Raw genomic sequence first — 14,816 nt, 5'->3', positions numbered from 1 at the left:
AGAAGCATTTATATGTTTTCCCATACCTAGCCATGGATTGCATTGTGTTTTCTCAGATCTCGATACACCTAGCAGGAGAAGGGGACAATGATGAGATTTAATGGGACAGAGTGGCAGTTCCTTTGAACAGAACTGGAAGGAATGTTGTTGATTGACTTGGCGGTTGGCAGTTTAGCAGCAGTGCCACTTCACCTTGGCTTGTTATAAATAGTGTCCTTTGTCCACACCTAATGATAGCCAACGGCTGTTATAACGCATAAGACTTAACAGTCTGTCCAGGCTCCTGTATTTGCTTTTGAAGATGCTGAGACCTGAGCGTTGATGTTATAAAAATGGGAGGCTGGCATATCTTTTGTTAATTGGCATTTATATAGATTATTGGCATTTATATAGATTAACTTCTGGTGTTGTTGCTGTGCAAGTGCTATTGATATACAATTTATGATCCAAGTCTTCTGAGGCAGAGGTGTAATTTGACACAGGAAAAGATAATCTTACACAAGAAAGGCTTCTCAGGGAAGTGAACAATAAGCCAGCTCATTCAAGCCGTATCTGTAAAACATCATTTCAAAGATATGTGATACCTGGTACAGAATTATGTTTTGTATCTGCTTGGATAAGAAGAGATATACACAGAATGGCTAATCCCAAAAGACCTCCAGGATAGATACTTAGCCATCTGTTTTTCCCACTTGAAGTTTTAAAAGTCCTAAAGATCCATTTAGAAAATAAATGTTTCACAAAACTTATTTTATTCTTTGCTATTGCTCATTGAATAGAAAGCAGGTAATTCATTCAGGTTACTCTCTAAAGTTAATGGGCCTCATATCTATTGCCTATTCTTAATCCTCTCTCATCTGACTTGGGTCTCCATTATTCATTCATGTAAAAATGATTTGTTTTTGGAGAGTCAGTATTCAAGCAAATAACTTAATATATAGTTCATAGCCAAAGAGTACTACCATTATGACCAAAGAAAGAGCAATCTGAAAAGTATATCCATTATCTAGGGATTTTAACTTCAGAACACCATAAGCACTTGATACAAGGTATTTGTGACATTTGTATGTTTAGGTATGACTTTTTCTAGATTATAAATTAGAATAATAGATAATAAACTAGAGAAAAAATGTAATAGGTTTCCTCAGTCTCGTTATTAGGAAGAACTAGTCTTCCTGAAGATTGGGGTTGGGGGGGAAGGATCTTAATAGAATAAACTGGCTGAAAGGTGTTCTCCTGTTACCAACTATATTGCTCAGCAAATCACAGACAAAGTTCCATGATTGCAGAAGTTTTCATGGCAATCCACCAAATAAGGCTCTGAGATCCACTGGAAGATATGTTGGTTGGCAACGCTGATGTATGGAGTAACAGCTGCCTCTGCTAGGCTAAATCTGAGAGACTGACATGAATCTTTTTGCTCCTTAGTGCATTAGACCTTGGTTGATGCAACAGGGGACATGCCCAACCTGCAGACTCCACGTTTTGCTACCAGAAGAATTTCCTGATCACCCCAGCCAGCACTTGCCCAAGATCTGAAACAACGGGGTGACTATGCAAGGGAAGTTCAATTTTCAGACTGCAGCATTTAGTTTTGCCTTTTATTTGGGCTGATGATAGTGTGAGTGATGTGAAGCAGTACGCTCTTCAGTATTATGCAAAATAAGCTAGCTAAACTCATCAAAGCTGCAGCCAAAGAGGAGAGGACAAATCTTCAGGACTGTGAACTGAATTGAACAGGTTTAAAGAAGATAGAATTTTAAAAGTTACATTATATTTGCCCTTACCTTAGCAGGTATTTTCTTCCAACATAAAGATGATTACTGTTAGCATGTATACTAGGATGTCTTTTTTTGTCCTTATTCCACTCATCCTTTACTTTCTCCCAAATATACTAAACTTTAATTTCCTGAAATAAATGACAAGAGTAGGAAAATTCCACAGATTTTAGTGTTCCTTTTAACTTTTAAAATTGATTATAAAAATATGTATTATTTATTTGCATTTTATCTCTATCTTCCCTATTCTTTTCTGTTCTCTAAAATACATACCTTTGAATAGATTATGAGCTACTTGAGGGTGGGGTCCAAACAGTGGTGTTTTCGAGCTGGCTTATACTGGTTTATGAGAAACAACTGTTAGTTTCAGGAATTTTGTGAGCCAGTTATTCAAATTGTTGGTAGCTTGAAATCTGCCATAGTGGGAGTATTTTACACCATAGAAATTTGTAAACGCTGTAAGTAAGGGCTTATTTTCCCCTCAAGAGCTGGTTATTAAACATTTACCAGTATGCCTCTAGGACCATGTCTGATGATTCTTACTGTTCTCAATGTCTTTCACAGTAGGTACAGCATAAATAGTCCCCAGAATTAGAAATCAGGAAGGAGTAAGTAAAGTTACTGTGCAAATTAAGTCATTTGCTCAGTTGAATAACTTTGGTCATTTGTAAACATGCTCTTTGGACCCTAATCGTTTATACTTTGGAGAGATTTTTTTTCTGCCTTAAAAGTTTCTAATTTCACTTTCTCATGCTGGGGGGTTACTGTTTGTGTATAGTTGCTTCTTATGACAGAGTTGACACCCACTGAGCTAAAGCTGCACATCTAAAGCTTGTCACTGAGAACTTTCATTCTTAGAGGTCAAAAACCTATTTTGAAATTAGTACTGTGTAAATTCTATAAGTGTTGTACATGTCTCTAGCTACAAAATTAAAAGAATTCAGTGACCCTGTAAGAAAAATGTTACACGGTTCATATTATTTTCCGTAAATTAATGAAATTCATACTGTGAATAAGTGTTTCCTGACTCAGCAACTATTTTACCTGTATATTTCAGTGTAAATATATCTTGAATTTACTTTAAATCTCTATTTAAAAATTATTATTTCTATAATTGTATGCTAAATGTTTTCTTCTCTAATGAGAATAGACTGGAAAATGTGGAGGAAAATACCCCAAATGAAGGCAGTCATCTAGACATGTAAAGTGCCAAGAATGTCTTAGAATTGCACAATTCAGAACTTAAAGGGCCTTTAATAATTATCTTGTCTAACACCTCAAGGTCATGGTCATATAGCAAATTACCTTGTAAAACAAATATTTTTTAGTGCATGTTTACAACTGTAATTTCACTTTCATGTGGGAAAGAATAAATGTTTCTTAATTGAGTAACTATTTTATCTGTATATATTACTTTAACTGTGTCCTAAAGCTACTTGAAATCTCTATTTCAAACATCTATTTCTGTTTCATTGTGCTTTAACTTTTTCTTCTGTTGTGAGAAAGGATGGGAAAATATCCAAAAGGAAGGCAGTCATCTAGACTTGTAAAATACCAAGTATGCCTTAGAATCATAGTCAGAGCTTATAGAGTCCTTAATGATCCTCTGATCTATTCCCTCATTTTACAGGAACATCTTGCCCTAGGTCATGTGGCTAAATAGTGGCTGAGCCAGTCCTAATACTTGAGAGTCCTGATACTCGGTAAGTCACATGCTTCCTCCACAAATTCAGGCTGCTAGGCTGTATTGGTGCTGAACTGCTGTTCTTGGCTCCAAGAAAGGGGCCAGAAGACTTAACAGGATAGCTGATATATAGTGAGAGTACAGTAGGACCATGCTCTTGAAAGTCATATCCAATTCTGCAGATGCTGAAGGTAATGGGATTTTTTTTTCTTTTTGAAGTATAATTTAACAATAAAGACAACTGTAGTGGCCATTCTTCTATAAACAGTGATCACTGTTATGCCTGTGGCTGCTGAAGGATCCAGAACACCATACTGCACAGAAATTCAGTGAGGGAAGTAGCAATATTTAATCAAAAACAATCTGTAAGCATCCTGTAATATCACTGCAGCTGCCGTCAGATAATACGTCTTGTAATGTTTTCCTTCATATTTATTGTCCATGTGTATAATAATATTTTCCAACTTTTATGGGACACTTCCCTTGATCAAATATTACTTTATTTGATCCACTAATAACTTTAACGTGGATACTCTCCTTTTTATTTTACAGATGATGAAACTGAGGCTCAAATAAGAGGGAAATAATTTGTCTGAGGTCATAGCTATGAATGGCATTCTGGGATTTGAATGCAGATCTTCTGTGCCTTAGCTGGTTTTCTCTTTCAGTACTTTATTGCTGCATCCCAATTTCAGATTGAATGTACACAAAATATTATTTTAAATAATATTCTTCAAGATAAGAAAATGAAATGAATGGTAAACCTACTGATTGTTTTGGACTACGAACATGGTATTGAGTATATAATAAAATATATAATAATGATACAACATGGTAAGAAAAGTTTGACTTTTCCCTCAGATGTCTGGGTTTGCTTGGGATGGTTCCAGTTAATGCCCATTGTCTTGATATATTATATTATTAATAGTGCTCCCTTTTACTCTCAACAGTGTCCTAATATGGATGATGAATTATATTTCACGGTTAATTTTTTTTTAACGAGATTCAAAATTTAGCAAAACTCCTCTGCATTTATAAAATGCTCCTGGAATACCTTATCAAGTAGCCTGTCAGGTAAGAATCATCCACACACATAGCTTCTCAGGTAGGAAATCATCCACACACAGATATGATATCAAAACCAGCAATCATGAGAAAAGGAGAGTACAAATGCAGGATATTGGAAATGCATTTGAAATTAAGAGAACAGCAACTTAGAACAATTATATATATATATATACATACACACACACACACACACACACACACATATACACACACACACTGCTATATCAAAGCCTCATTGTAGCTGCAAACCAAAAATCTACAATAGCTACACACACAAAAAAGAAAAAGCAATCCAAACACAACACTAAAGATAGTCATCAAATCATAAGAGAAGAGAATAAAAGAGGAAGGAAATTTAAAAAACCTACAAAAACAAATCCAAAACAACAAGATGGCAATAAGAACATACATATTGGTAATTCCCTTAAATGTAAATGGATTAAGTGTTCCAACCAAAAGACACAGACTGGCTGAATAGACACAAAAACAAGAACCGTATATATGCTTACTACAAGAGACCCACTTCAGATCTAGGGACACATACAGACTGAAAGTGAAGGGATAGTAAAAGCTATTCCATGCAAATGGAAATCCAAAGAAAGCTGGACTAGCAATACTCACATCAGACAAAATAGATTTTAAAATAAAGACTGTTACAAGAGACAAAGGACACTACATAATGATCAAGGGTTCAATCCAAGAGGAAGATACAACAATTGTAAATATATATGGACCCAACATAGGAACACCTCAATATATAAGGCAAATGCTAACAGCCATAAAAGGAGAAATCAACACAAAATAATAGTGAGGGACTTTTAACACCCTACTTTCATCAATGAACAGATCATCCAGACATAAAATCAATAAGGAAACACAGGCCTTAAATGACAATTAGACCAGATGGACTTAACTGATATTTATAGAACATTCCATCCAAAAGCAACAGAATACAAATTCTTCTTAAGTGCACATGGAACATTCTCCAGGATTGATCACAAAGTGAGCCTCAGTAAATTTAAGAAAATTGTAATCATATCAAGCATCTTTTCCGACCACAACACTGTGAGATTAGAAATCAACTACAAGAAAAAACTGTAAAAAACACAAATGTGGGGGCTAAACAATGTTATTAAACAACCAATGGATCACTGAAGAAATCAAAGAGGAAATCGAAAAATACCTAGAGACAAAGGACAACAAAAACACAGTGATCCAAAACCTATGGAATGCAGCAAAAGCAGTTCTAAGAGAGAAGTTTATAGCAATACAATCTTACCTCAGGAAACAAGAAAAATCTCAAACAACCTAACCTTACACCTAAAGCAACTAGAGAAAGAAGAACAAACAAAACACAAAGTTAGTAGAAGGAAAGAAATCATAATGATCTGAGCAGAAATAAATGAAATAGAAACAAAGAAAACAATAGCAAAGATCAATAAAACGAAAAGCTAGTTCTTTGAAAAGATAAACAAAATTGATAAACCTTTAGCCAGACTCATCAAGAAAAAAAGGGAGAGGGCTCAAATCAATAACATTAGAAACAAAAAAGGAGAATTTACAACTGACACCACAGAATTACAAAGGATCATAAGAGACTACTACAAGCCGCTATATGCCAATAAAAGGGACAAACTAGAAGAAATGGACAAATTCTTAGAAAGGTACAACCTCCCAAGACTGAACCAGGAAGAAATAGAAAATATAAACAGACCAAACATAAGTACTGAAATTGAAACTGTGATTTAAAAACTTACAACAAACAAAAGTCCAGGATCAGATGGCTCCACAGGCGAATTCTGTCAAATATTTAGAGAAGAGTTAACACCTAGCCTTCTATATTCCAAAAAATTGCAGTGGAAGGAACACTCCCAAATTAATTCTATGAGGCCACCATCACACTGATACCAAAACCAGACAAAGATAGCACAAAAAAGAAAATTACAGGCCAATATCAGTGATGAACATAGATACAAAAATCCTCAACAAAATACTAGCAAACAGAATCCAACAACACATTAAAAGGATCATACACCATGATCAAGTGGGATTTATCCCAGGAATGCAAGGATTCTTCAGTATATGCAAATCAAATGGTGTGATACACCACATTAACAAACTGAAGAATAAAAACCATATGATCATTTCAATAGATGCAGAAAAACTTTTGACAAAGTTCAACACCCATTTATGATAAAAACTCTCCAGAAAGTGGGCATAGAGGGAACTTACCTCAACATAATAAAGGCCATATATGACAAACCCACAGCTAACGTCATTCTCAATGGTGAAAAGCTGAAAATATTTCCTCTAAGATTGTAAATAAAACAAGGATGTCCACTCTCACCTGTTTTTTGTTTGTTTGTTTTTATTCAGCATAGTTTTGGGAGTCCTAGCCACAGCAATCAGAGAAGAAAAAGAAATAAAAGGAATCCAGATTGGAAAAGAAGTAAAATTATCACTGTTTGCAGATGGCATGATACTATACACAGAAAATCCTGAAGATGCTACCAGAAAACTACGAGAGCTCATCAATGAATCTGGTAAAGTTGCAGGATACAAATTTAATATACAGAAATCTCTTGCATTTCTATACACTAGCAATGAAAAATCATAAAGAAATTAAGGAAACAATCCCATTTACCATCACATCAAAAAGAATAAAATACCAAGGAATAAACCTACCTAAGGAGGCAAAAGACGTGTACTCTGAAAACTATGAGATGATTGTGAAAGAAATTGAAGATGACACAAACGGATGGAAAGATATACCATGTTCTTGGATTGGAAAATCGATATTGTCAAAATGATTATACTACCCAAGGCAATCTACAGATTCAGTGCAATCCCTATTAAGTTACCAATGGCATTTTTCAAAGAACTAGAGCAAAAAAATTTTTAATTTGTATGGAAACACAAAAGCCCTCTAATAGCCAAAGCAATCCTGAGAAAGAAAAATGGAGCTGGAGGAATCAGGCTACCTGACTTCAGACTATACCAGAAAGCTACAGTAATCAAAACAGTATGGTACTGGCACAAAAAAAGAAATATAGATCAATGGAATGGGATAGAAATCCCAGAAATAATCCCACACACCTATGGTGAATTAACTTAGGACAAAAGATGGCAAGAATATACAACGAAGAAAAGACAGTCTCTTCAATAAGTGGTGCTGGGAAAATTGGACAGCTACATGTAAAAGAATGAAACTACAACATTCTCTAACACCATACACAAAAATAAACTCAAAATGGATTAAAGACCTACATGTAAGACCAGATATTATAAAACTCTTAGAGGAAAACATAGGCAAAACACTCTGACATAAATTGCAGAAGGATCTTTTTGGATCCACCACCTAGAGTAATGAAAATAAAGACAAAAATAAATGGGACCTAATTAAACTCAAAAGCTTTTGCACAGCAGAGGAAACCATAAACAAAACGAAAAGACAACCCACAGAATGGGAGAAAATATTTGCAAATGAAGTGACTGACGAGGGATTAATCTCCAAAATATACAAAAAGCTCATGCAGCTCAATATCGAAAAACAAACAACCCAATCAAATAATGGGCAGAAGATCTAAATAGACATTTCTCTGAAGAAGACATACAGATGGCCAAAAAGCACATGAAGAAATGCTCAACATGGCTAATAGAGAAATCAAAACTGCAATGAGGTATCACCTCAAACCAGTCAGAATAGCCATCATCAAGTGTCTACAAACAATAAATGCTGGAGGGGGTGTGGAGAAAAGGGAACCTTCCTACACTGTTGCTGGGAATGTAAATTGGTACAACCATTTATAGAGAACAGTGTGGAGCTTTCTTAAAAAACTAAAAATAGAACTACCATGTGATCCAGCAATCCCACTCTTGGGCATATATCCAGAGAAAACCATAATTCAAAAAGAGACATGCACTCCAATATTCATTTACTTAGCCATTAAAAAGAATGAAATAATGCCATTTGCGGCAACATGTTTGGACCTAGAGATTATCATACTAGGTAAAGTAAGTCAGACAGAGAAAGACAAATATCATATCACTTAGATGTGGAATCTAAAAAAGTGATACAAATGAATTTATTTATAAAACAGAAACAGACTGAGAGACTTCAAAAACAAACTTATGATTACCAAAGAGGAAGGGGGAGGAGGGATAAATTAGGAGTTTGGGATTAACATATACACACTACTATATATAAAATAAATAATCAACAAGGATTTACTGTATAACACAGGGAACTCTACTCACTAATCTGTAATTACGTATATGGGAAAAGAATCTGAAAAAGAATGGATATACATATATGTATAATTGAATCACTTTGCTGTACACCTGAAACTAATACAACATTTTAAGTCAAATATAATATAAAATAAAAATTAAATTAAGAAAAAAAGAATGATCAGGAACTAACAAAAAAATAAAACAACAAAATTTTAAAAATCTCCTCTGCATTTATAAAATGCTTCTGGAATACTTCATCACATAGCCTCTCATGTAAGAATTCTAGGACTGCAGTAGCTGAGGAATATCTGGTTTATAGCCAGATAAAAACAACAAAGGAATATTAATTTATTATAAAACTATATGGTTTCTGATTTTCTTGAGTAGGCAGTTTTTAGAGCTAATGGACTATTGATCTTAAATATGAATCCTGGCCATGTCACATTTACATGGTGTGTTCATAAAACTGCATATTCCAAGAGGCCACCTGGGAATCTGTTTGGAATGAGTACCCAGTTGTTCTGAATCACACAAAATATTAAAAACCACTGGTGTAGAAAAAAGTGGCTTTTTCAGGCAGATCTAGATTTGAACTTTTGAATTCCATCTGGCATGTTGTGTGATCATAAACAAATTAAAAAAATTTTTTTTCCAACCAAATCCTCTGTAAAATGGGGGAAAGACTACTTGTCTGACAGAGTTATTGTTGGTAAATATCTGTATTAGTCTTTGTTCTCAAAGTAATAAGCCTTCCGTTAGTCACTCAACCTGTTTGAATTTACTCCTTGATGAAAAATTCTTAAAAGTTTTTTTTAAATCTTCAACTATCCTTATTAAAATGAAGGGAGGAAAGAATAGAACCATTAGTCCCACTTCCAGTTTTACATAGCCCCATAATGTTGAGTAGTAAATCTATTGCATAAAATGCCACATCTCCCTAACATTTGATTGATCCACTTGAACTACATAAACTTTAATAATCCTTAATACTGCCTAGCAAGATTGGTAACTGACAATGATCTAGAAGACTGAAAGTTTTGAAGGTATGTAGGGAAGATTTCATCTCCATTTGGGAGATGAGAATACTAAGTGTGTAATAAACATTATAACAGTATTTTTTAAATTGTAAATATCACTCTCAATTCCCTGCTCTAATAAATCTACTGTTATTGAACTTTAATTCTTTCTATTCCTGATACACATGCAAATGGCTACTGAGGTACAACTGTAGCATCAGTACAGTTTCTTAATATTTTTGTCATTTGTCATAGTAAGAAAAATCCTTTCTGGGGTAACTGCCTGAAATTATAAAAAGAAAACGTATTACTATCAAGCCAATTGAAGGGAAAATGGTATAGTAAAAAAAATAGCTGATTAAGCCAGAAGGCAAGAAAGAAACAAAAGAGAAACAAAGCACAAAAGACAAATATGAAAACATAGAAATATAATAGATTTAAATGGCAAATATATTAGTAGTTATATTACATAACAGTGACTGAAATTTTCTACATGAAAGACAAGGATTGCAAGCTCAGATAAAAAAATAAATGAAAGGAATAAATAAAAACAACAATGATTTTTTATATTGAAGGGAAACACCTTAAAGGTAAGAATACAGAAATGTTGAAATTAAAAGTATGTAAAAAGTAATATGCAAAAACAGCCAAATAAACTTGGTATAGCTACATTAATATCAGATCAAACAGACATGAAGGCAAAAATTATTACTAGGGTTACTGAGACAGATAATGATAAAGGGCTCATTTCAAGGGAGATATTTACAAAAATCTCAATTGGGGGATATTTTATAACAAAGCCTTTGTAAAACTGAAATAAGTAAAAGGAGAAAGAGATGAATCCATAATCATTGTGGGATATTTCATATACCTGTCTCAATAAGTGATGGAACAAGCAGACCTTGACATTAATAGAACACTGCTTTCAGCAACTGCAGATTACATGTTCTTTTCAGCTACATTTGGAAGGCTGACCAAAGCAGACCATATGTTGTGCCACAAAGCAATTGTCAACAACTTTCAAAGGGTTGAAATAACACGTGGTATATCCTCTGACCATAGAATTAAACTAGAAATCAATATCAAAAGTAAACATAAGGACTTCCAGTTTCTAGTCCAACATGTGAAGACCTTGGAATTCATCACTCCCAACCGGATAATAAGAAAAAAGCTGAACAAACTGAAAATCAACAAATCTTCTTGAATCTGTCAAAGAATTGAAGTCAAAGGGCAAATAGCTGCTCTGAAAATGGGGGGAGGAGAATACAGAGAATCACAGCTTACTGGGAATAGAAGACTCTGCTGGGGCCAGTAACTAGTAAAAACACTTAAAAGGCGACTGACTAATTGTTGGAGACTGAGTGTGGACTAGCTTCAGAATAAGCTCCCTGCACTCAGCCTAAAGGAAGGCCTCACTCCAGTTTTGTGAGTTTTACCTCTAAGAGCCCCACCAGGTTGTCAGTGTGAAGATAAGAGAAAAATCCCCGTGTGCCTCTTAATTAAGACACAAAAAGGTCTAACCATGAAAGAGTGGATTAATAATCTATATTTCATGACAATTAAGATTTTACCTCTACCTCTATCTTGCCCCTCTCATCTTCCCTCTCCCCACTGGTAACCACGAGTTTGTTTTCTTTATATGTGAGTCTGTTTCTGTTTTGTTATATTCATTTGTTTTATTTTTTAGATTCCACATAAGTGATAACATATAGTATTTGTCTTTCTCTGACTTATTTCACTAAACATAATACCCTCCAGGTCCATCCATGTTGTTGCAAAAGGCAAAATTTCATTCTTTTTTTATTGTTGTGTAGTATTTCATTGTATGTATATATACCACATCTTCTTTATCCATTCCTCTGTTGATGGACATTTAAGTTGCATCCACATCTTGGCTATTGTAAATAGTGCTGCAATGAACATTGGGGTGCATGTATATTTTAGAACTATGGTTTTCTCTGGATATATGCCCAGGAGTGGGATTGCTGAATCATATGGTAGTTGTATTTTTAAGTTCCATGAGGAAACTTCATACTGTTTTCAATGGTGGTTGCAAAAATTTACATTCCCACCAACAGTGTACTAGGGTTCCCTTTTCATCATATCTTCTCCAACATTTGTGGTCTTTTTGATGATAGCCATTCCAGCAGGTATAAAGTGATTATTGTGGTGTTGATTTGCATTTCTCTGATGACTAGCGATGTCGAGCATCTTTTCATGTGCCTCTTGGTCATCTGTATGTCTTCTTTGTAAAATGTCTATTCAGGTCTTCTGTCCATTTTTTTTTTTCTGTCCATTGTTTAATTGGGCTGTTTGTTGTTGTTTTTGTTGTTGTTTGACATTGAGTTGTATGAGCTGTTTATTTTGGATGTTAATCCTGTATCGGTCATATCATTTGCAAATATTTTCTCCCATTCAGTAGATTGTCTTCATTTTGTTGATGGTTTCCTTTGCTGTGCAAAAGCTTTCAAATTTAATTAGGTCCCATGTGTTTATTTGTGCTTTTGTTTCCTTTGCCTTAGGAGATAGATCCAAAAAAATATTGCTATGATTTATGTCAAAGAGTGTTCTGCCTATATTTTCTTCTAGGAGTTTATGGTTTCCAGTCTTACATTTATGTCTTTAATCCATTTTGAGTTTATTTTTGTATATGATGTGAGAAAATATTCTAATTGCATTCTTTTATATGTAGCTGTCCAGTTTTCCCAGCACCACTTATTGAAGAGAATATATTTTCTCCATTGTATATTCTTGCCTCCTTTGCCACATATTAATTGACCATAAAGGCATAGGTTTATTTCACATAGCTCTTATTCTGTTCCACTGAGCTATGTGTCTATTTTTGTGCTGTTTTGCTTACTAGCACACGTCTGAAGTCAGGGAGCGTGATACCTCCAGCTGTGTTCTTTTTTCTCAAGTTTGCTTTGGCTATTAGGGGTCTTTTGTGGTTTAGGGTTGTTTGTTGTAGTTCTGTGAAAAATGTCATGAGTATTTTCATAGGGATTGCATTAAATCTGTAGAGTGCTTTTGGTAGTATGGACATTTTAAAAATATTAATTCTTCCAATCTATGAACATGGGATATCTTTCCATTTAAATGAATAATCTTCAGTTTCCTTCGTCAGTGTTTTATAGTTTTCAGAGTATAGGTCTTCCACCTCCTTGGTTAAATTTATTTCTAGGTGTTTTATTCTTTGATGCTATTTTCTTTCTTTCTTTTTCTTTTTTTTTTTTTTTTTTTTTGCGGTACATGGGCCTCTCACTGTTGTGGCCTCTCCCGTTGCGGAGCACAGGCTCTGGACGCGCAGGCTCAGCGGCCATGGCTCACAGGCCCAGCTGCTCCGCGGCATGTGGGATCTTCCCGGACCGGGGCACGAACCCGTGTCCCCTGCATCAGCAGGTGGACTCTCAACCACTGTGCCACCAGGAAAGCCCGATGCTATTTTAAATGGGATTGTTTTCTTGCTTTCTCCTTCCAATAGTTCATTATTAGTGTATAGAAAAGCAACAGATTTCTGTATATTAATCTTGTGTCCTGCAACTTTGTTGAGTTCATTTATTAGTTCTAATAGTTTTTTTGGTGAGGACTTTAGGGCTATCTATATAGAGTATCACGTCATCTGCAAAGAGTGACAGTTTTACCTCTTCCTTCCCAATTTGGATGGATAAAAGTTTCTTTTTCTTGTCTGATTACTGTGGCTAGGATTTCCAATACTATGTTAAATAAAAGTGGCAAGAGTGGGCATCTTGTCTTGTTCCTGATTTTAGAGGAAAAGTTTTCAACTTTTCACCATTGAGTATGATGTTAGCTCTGGGTTTGTGATATATAGCCTCTATTATGTTGAGATATGTTCCCTCTATATCCACTTTGATGAGAGTTTTTATCATGAATGGATGTTGAATTTTGTCAAATGTTTTTTCTGCGTGTATTGAAATGATCATATTATTTTTATATTTACTTTTGTTAATGTGTGCATCACATTAGTTGATTTGTGGATACTGAACCACCTTTACATCCCTGGAATAAATCCCACTTGATTGTGCTGTATGATCCTTTTTATGTGTTGTTGAATTTGGTTTGTTAATATTTTGTTGAGGATTTTTGCAGCTATATTCATCAAAGATATTGGTCTATAATTTTCTCCTTTTTTGTAGTGTCTTTTTCTAGTTCATTATCAGGGTAGTGGGGGCCTCACAGAATGAATTGGGAAGTGTTCCTTCTTCAATTTTTTGGAATAGCTTGAGAAGAATGGGTATTAGCTCATCTTTATATACTTGGTAGAATTTCCCTGTGAAGCTGTCCAGTGCTGGGCTTTTGTTTACTGGCATTCCTAATTCAGTTTCAGTACTAGTGATCAGTCTGTTCAGACTATTTCTTCCTGATTCAGTCTTGGAGGATTATATGTTTCCAGAAATTTATCCATTTCTTCTAGGTTGTCCAATTTGTTGGCATATAACTGTTTGTAGTATTCTCATGATTTTTTTATATCTGTCAAATTGGTTATAATTTCTCCTCGTTTCTTATTTTGTTTATTTGTGTCCTTTTTTTTCTTAATGAGCCTAACTAAACACTTATGAATTTTGCTTATCTTTTCAAAAAATTAGCTCTTGCTTTCAGTTAGTTATCTTTTCTATATTTTTCTCTTTTTTTTTTTTTTTTTTGGTTTCTAATTATTTCCTCTCTGATTTTTATTATTTCTTTTCTTCTGCTGACTTTGGGCTTTGTTTGTTTTTCATTTTCCAATAATGTTAGATGTTAGGTTAGGGTGCTTATTTGAGATTTTTCTTGTTTCTTGAAGTAAGCCTGTATTGCCATTAAACTCCCTCTTAGAACTGCTTTTGCTGCATCCCATAGAACAGAAAGTTCTGGTTTTCATTTCATTTGTCTTGAGGTATTTTCTGATTTCCTCTTTATTTCTTCATTGACCTATGACCCATTGCTTTTTTTAATAGCTTGTTGTTTAGTCTTCACAAGTTTGTGTTTTTCTCATTTTTCTTCCTGTAATTGATTTGTAGTTTCATACCATTGTGGTCAGAA

At 34.5% G+C, this 14,816-nt stretch overlaps 1 protein-coding gene across 4 annotated transcripts in view; it reads left to right on the top strand.

Annotated features, from left to right (window-relative positions):
• Positions 1-4,245, top strand: part of DZIP3 (DAZ interacting zinc finger protein 3) — a 122,494-nt gene extending 118,249 nt beyond the window's left edge. For 2 of the 4 annotated variants that reach the window (XM_082655068.1, XM_082655065.1), the window contains exons 32-33: positions 1,429-3,481; positions 4,015-4,245. In XM_082655068.1, coding sequence (XP_082511194.1) covers positions 1,429-1,539 — 111 coding nt within the window. In that variant the 3' untranslated portion in view covers positions 1,540-3,481; positions 4,015-4,245. Of the gene's footprint in view, positions 1-1,428; positions 3,482-4,014 lie in introns of those variants that run through there. The other 2 variants (XM_082655066.1, XM_082655067.1) reach the window with 2 other exon arrangements.
• Positions 4,246-14,816: the final 10,571 nt, after the last annotated feature.

This window comes from Grampus griseus, assembly GCF_964374135.1.
Source record: "Grampus griseus genome assembly, chromosome: 5".
Classification (NCBI taxonomy): Eukaryota; Metazoa; Chordata; class Mammalia; order Artiodactyla; family Delphinidae; genus Grampus; species Grampus griseus.
Note: the sequence above shows the minus strand (reverse complement) of the source record. Positions and strands in the feature narration are given on the sequence as shown.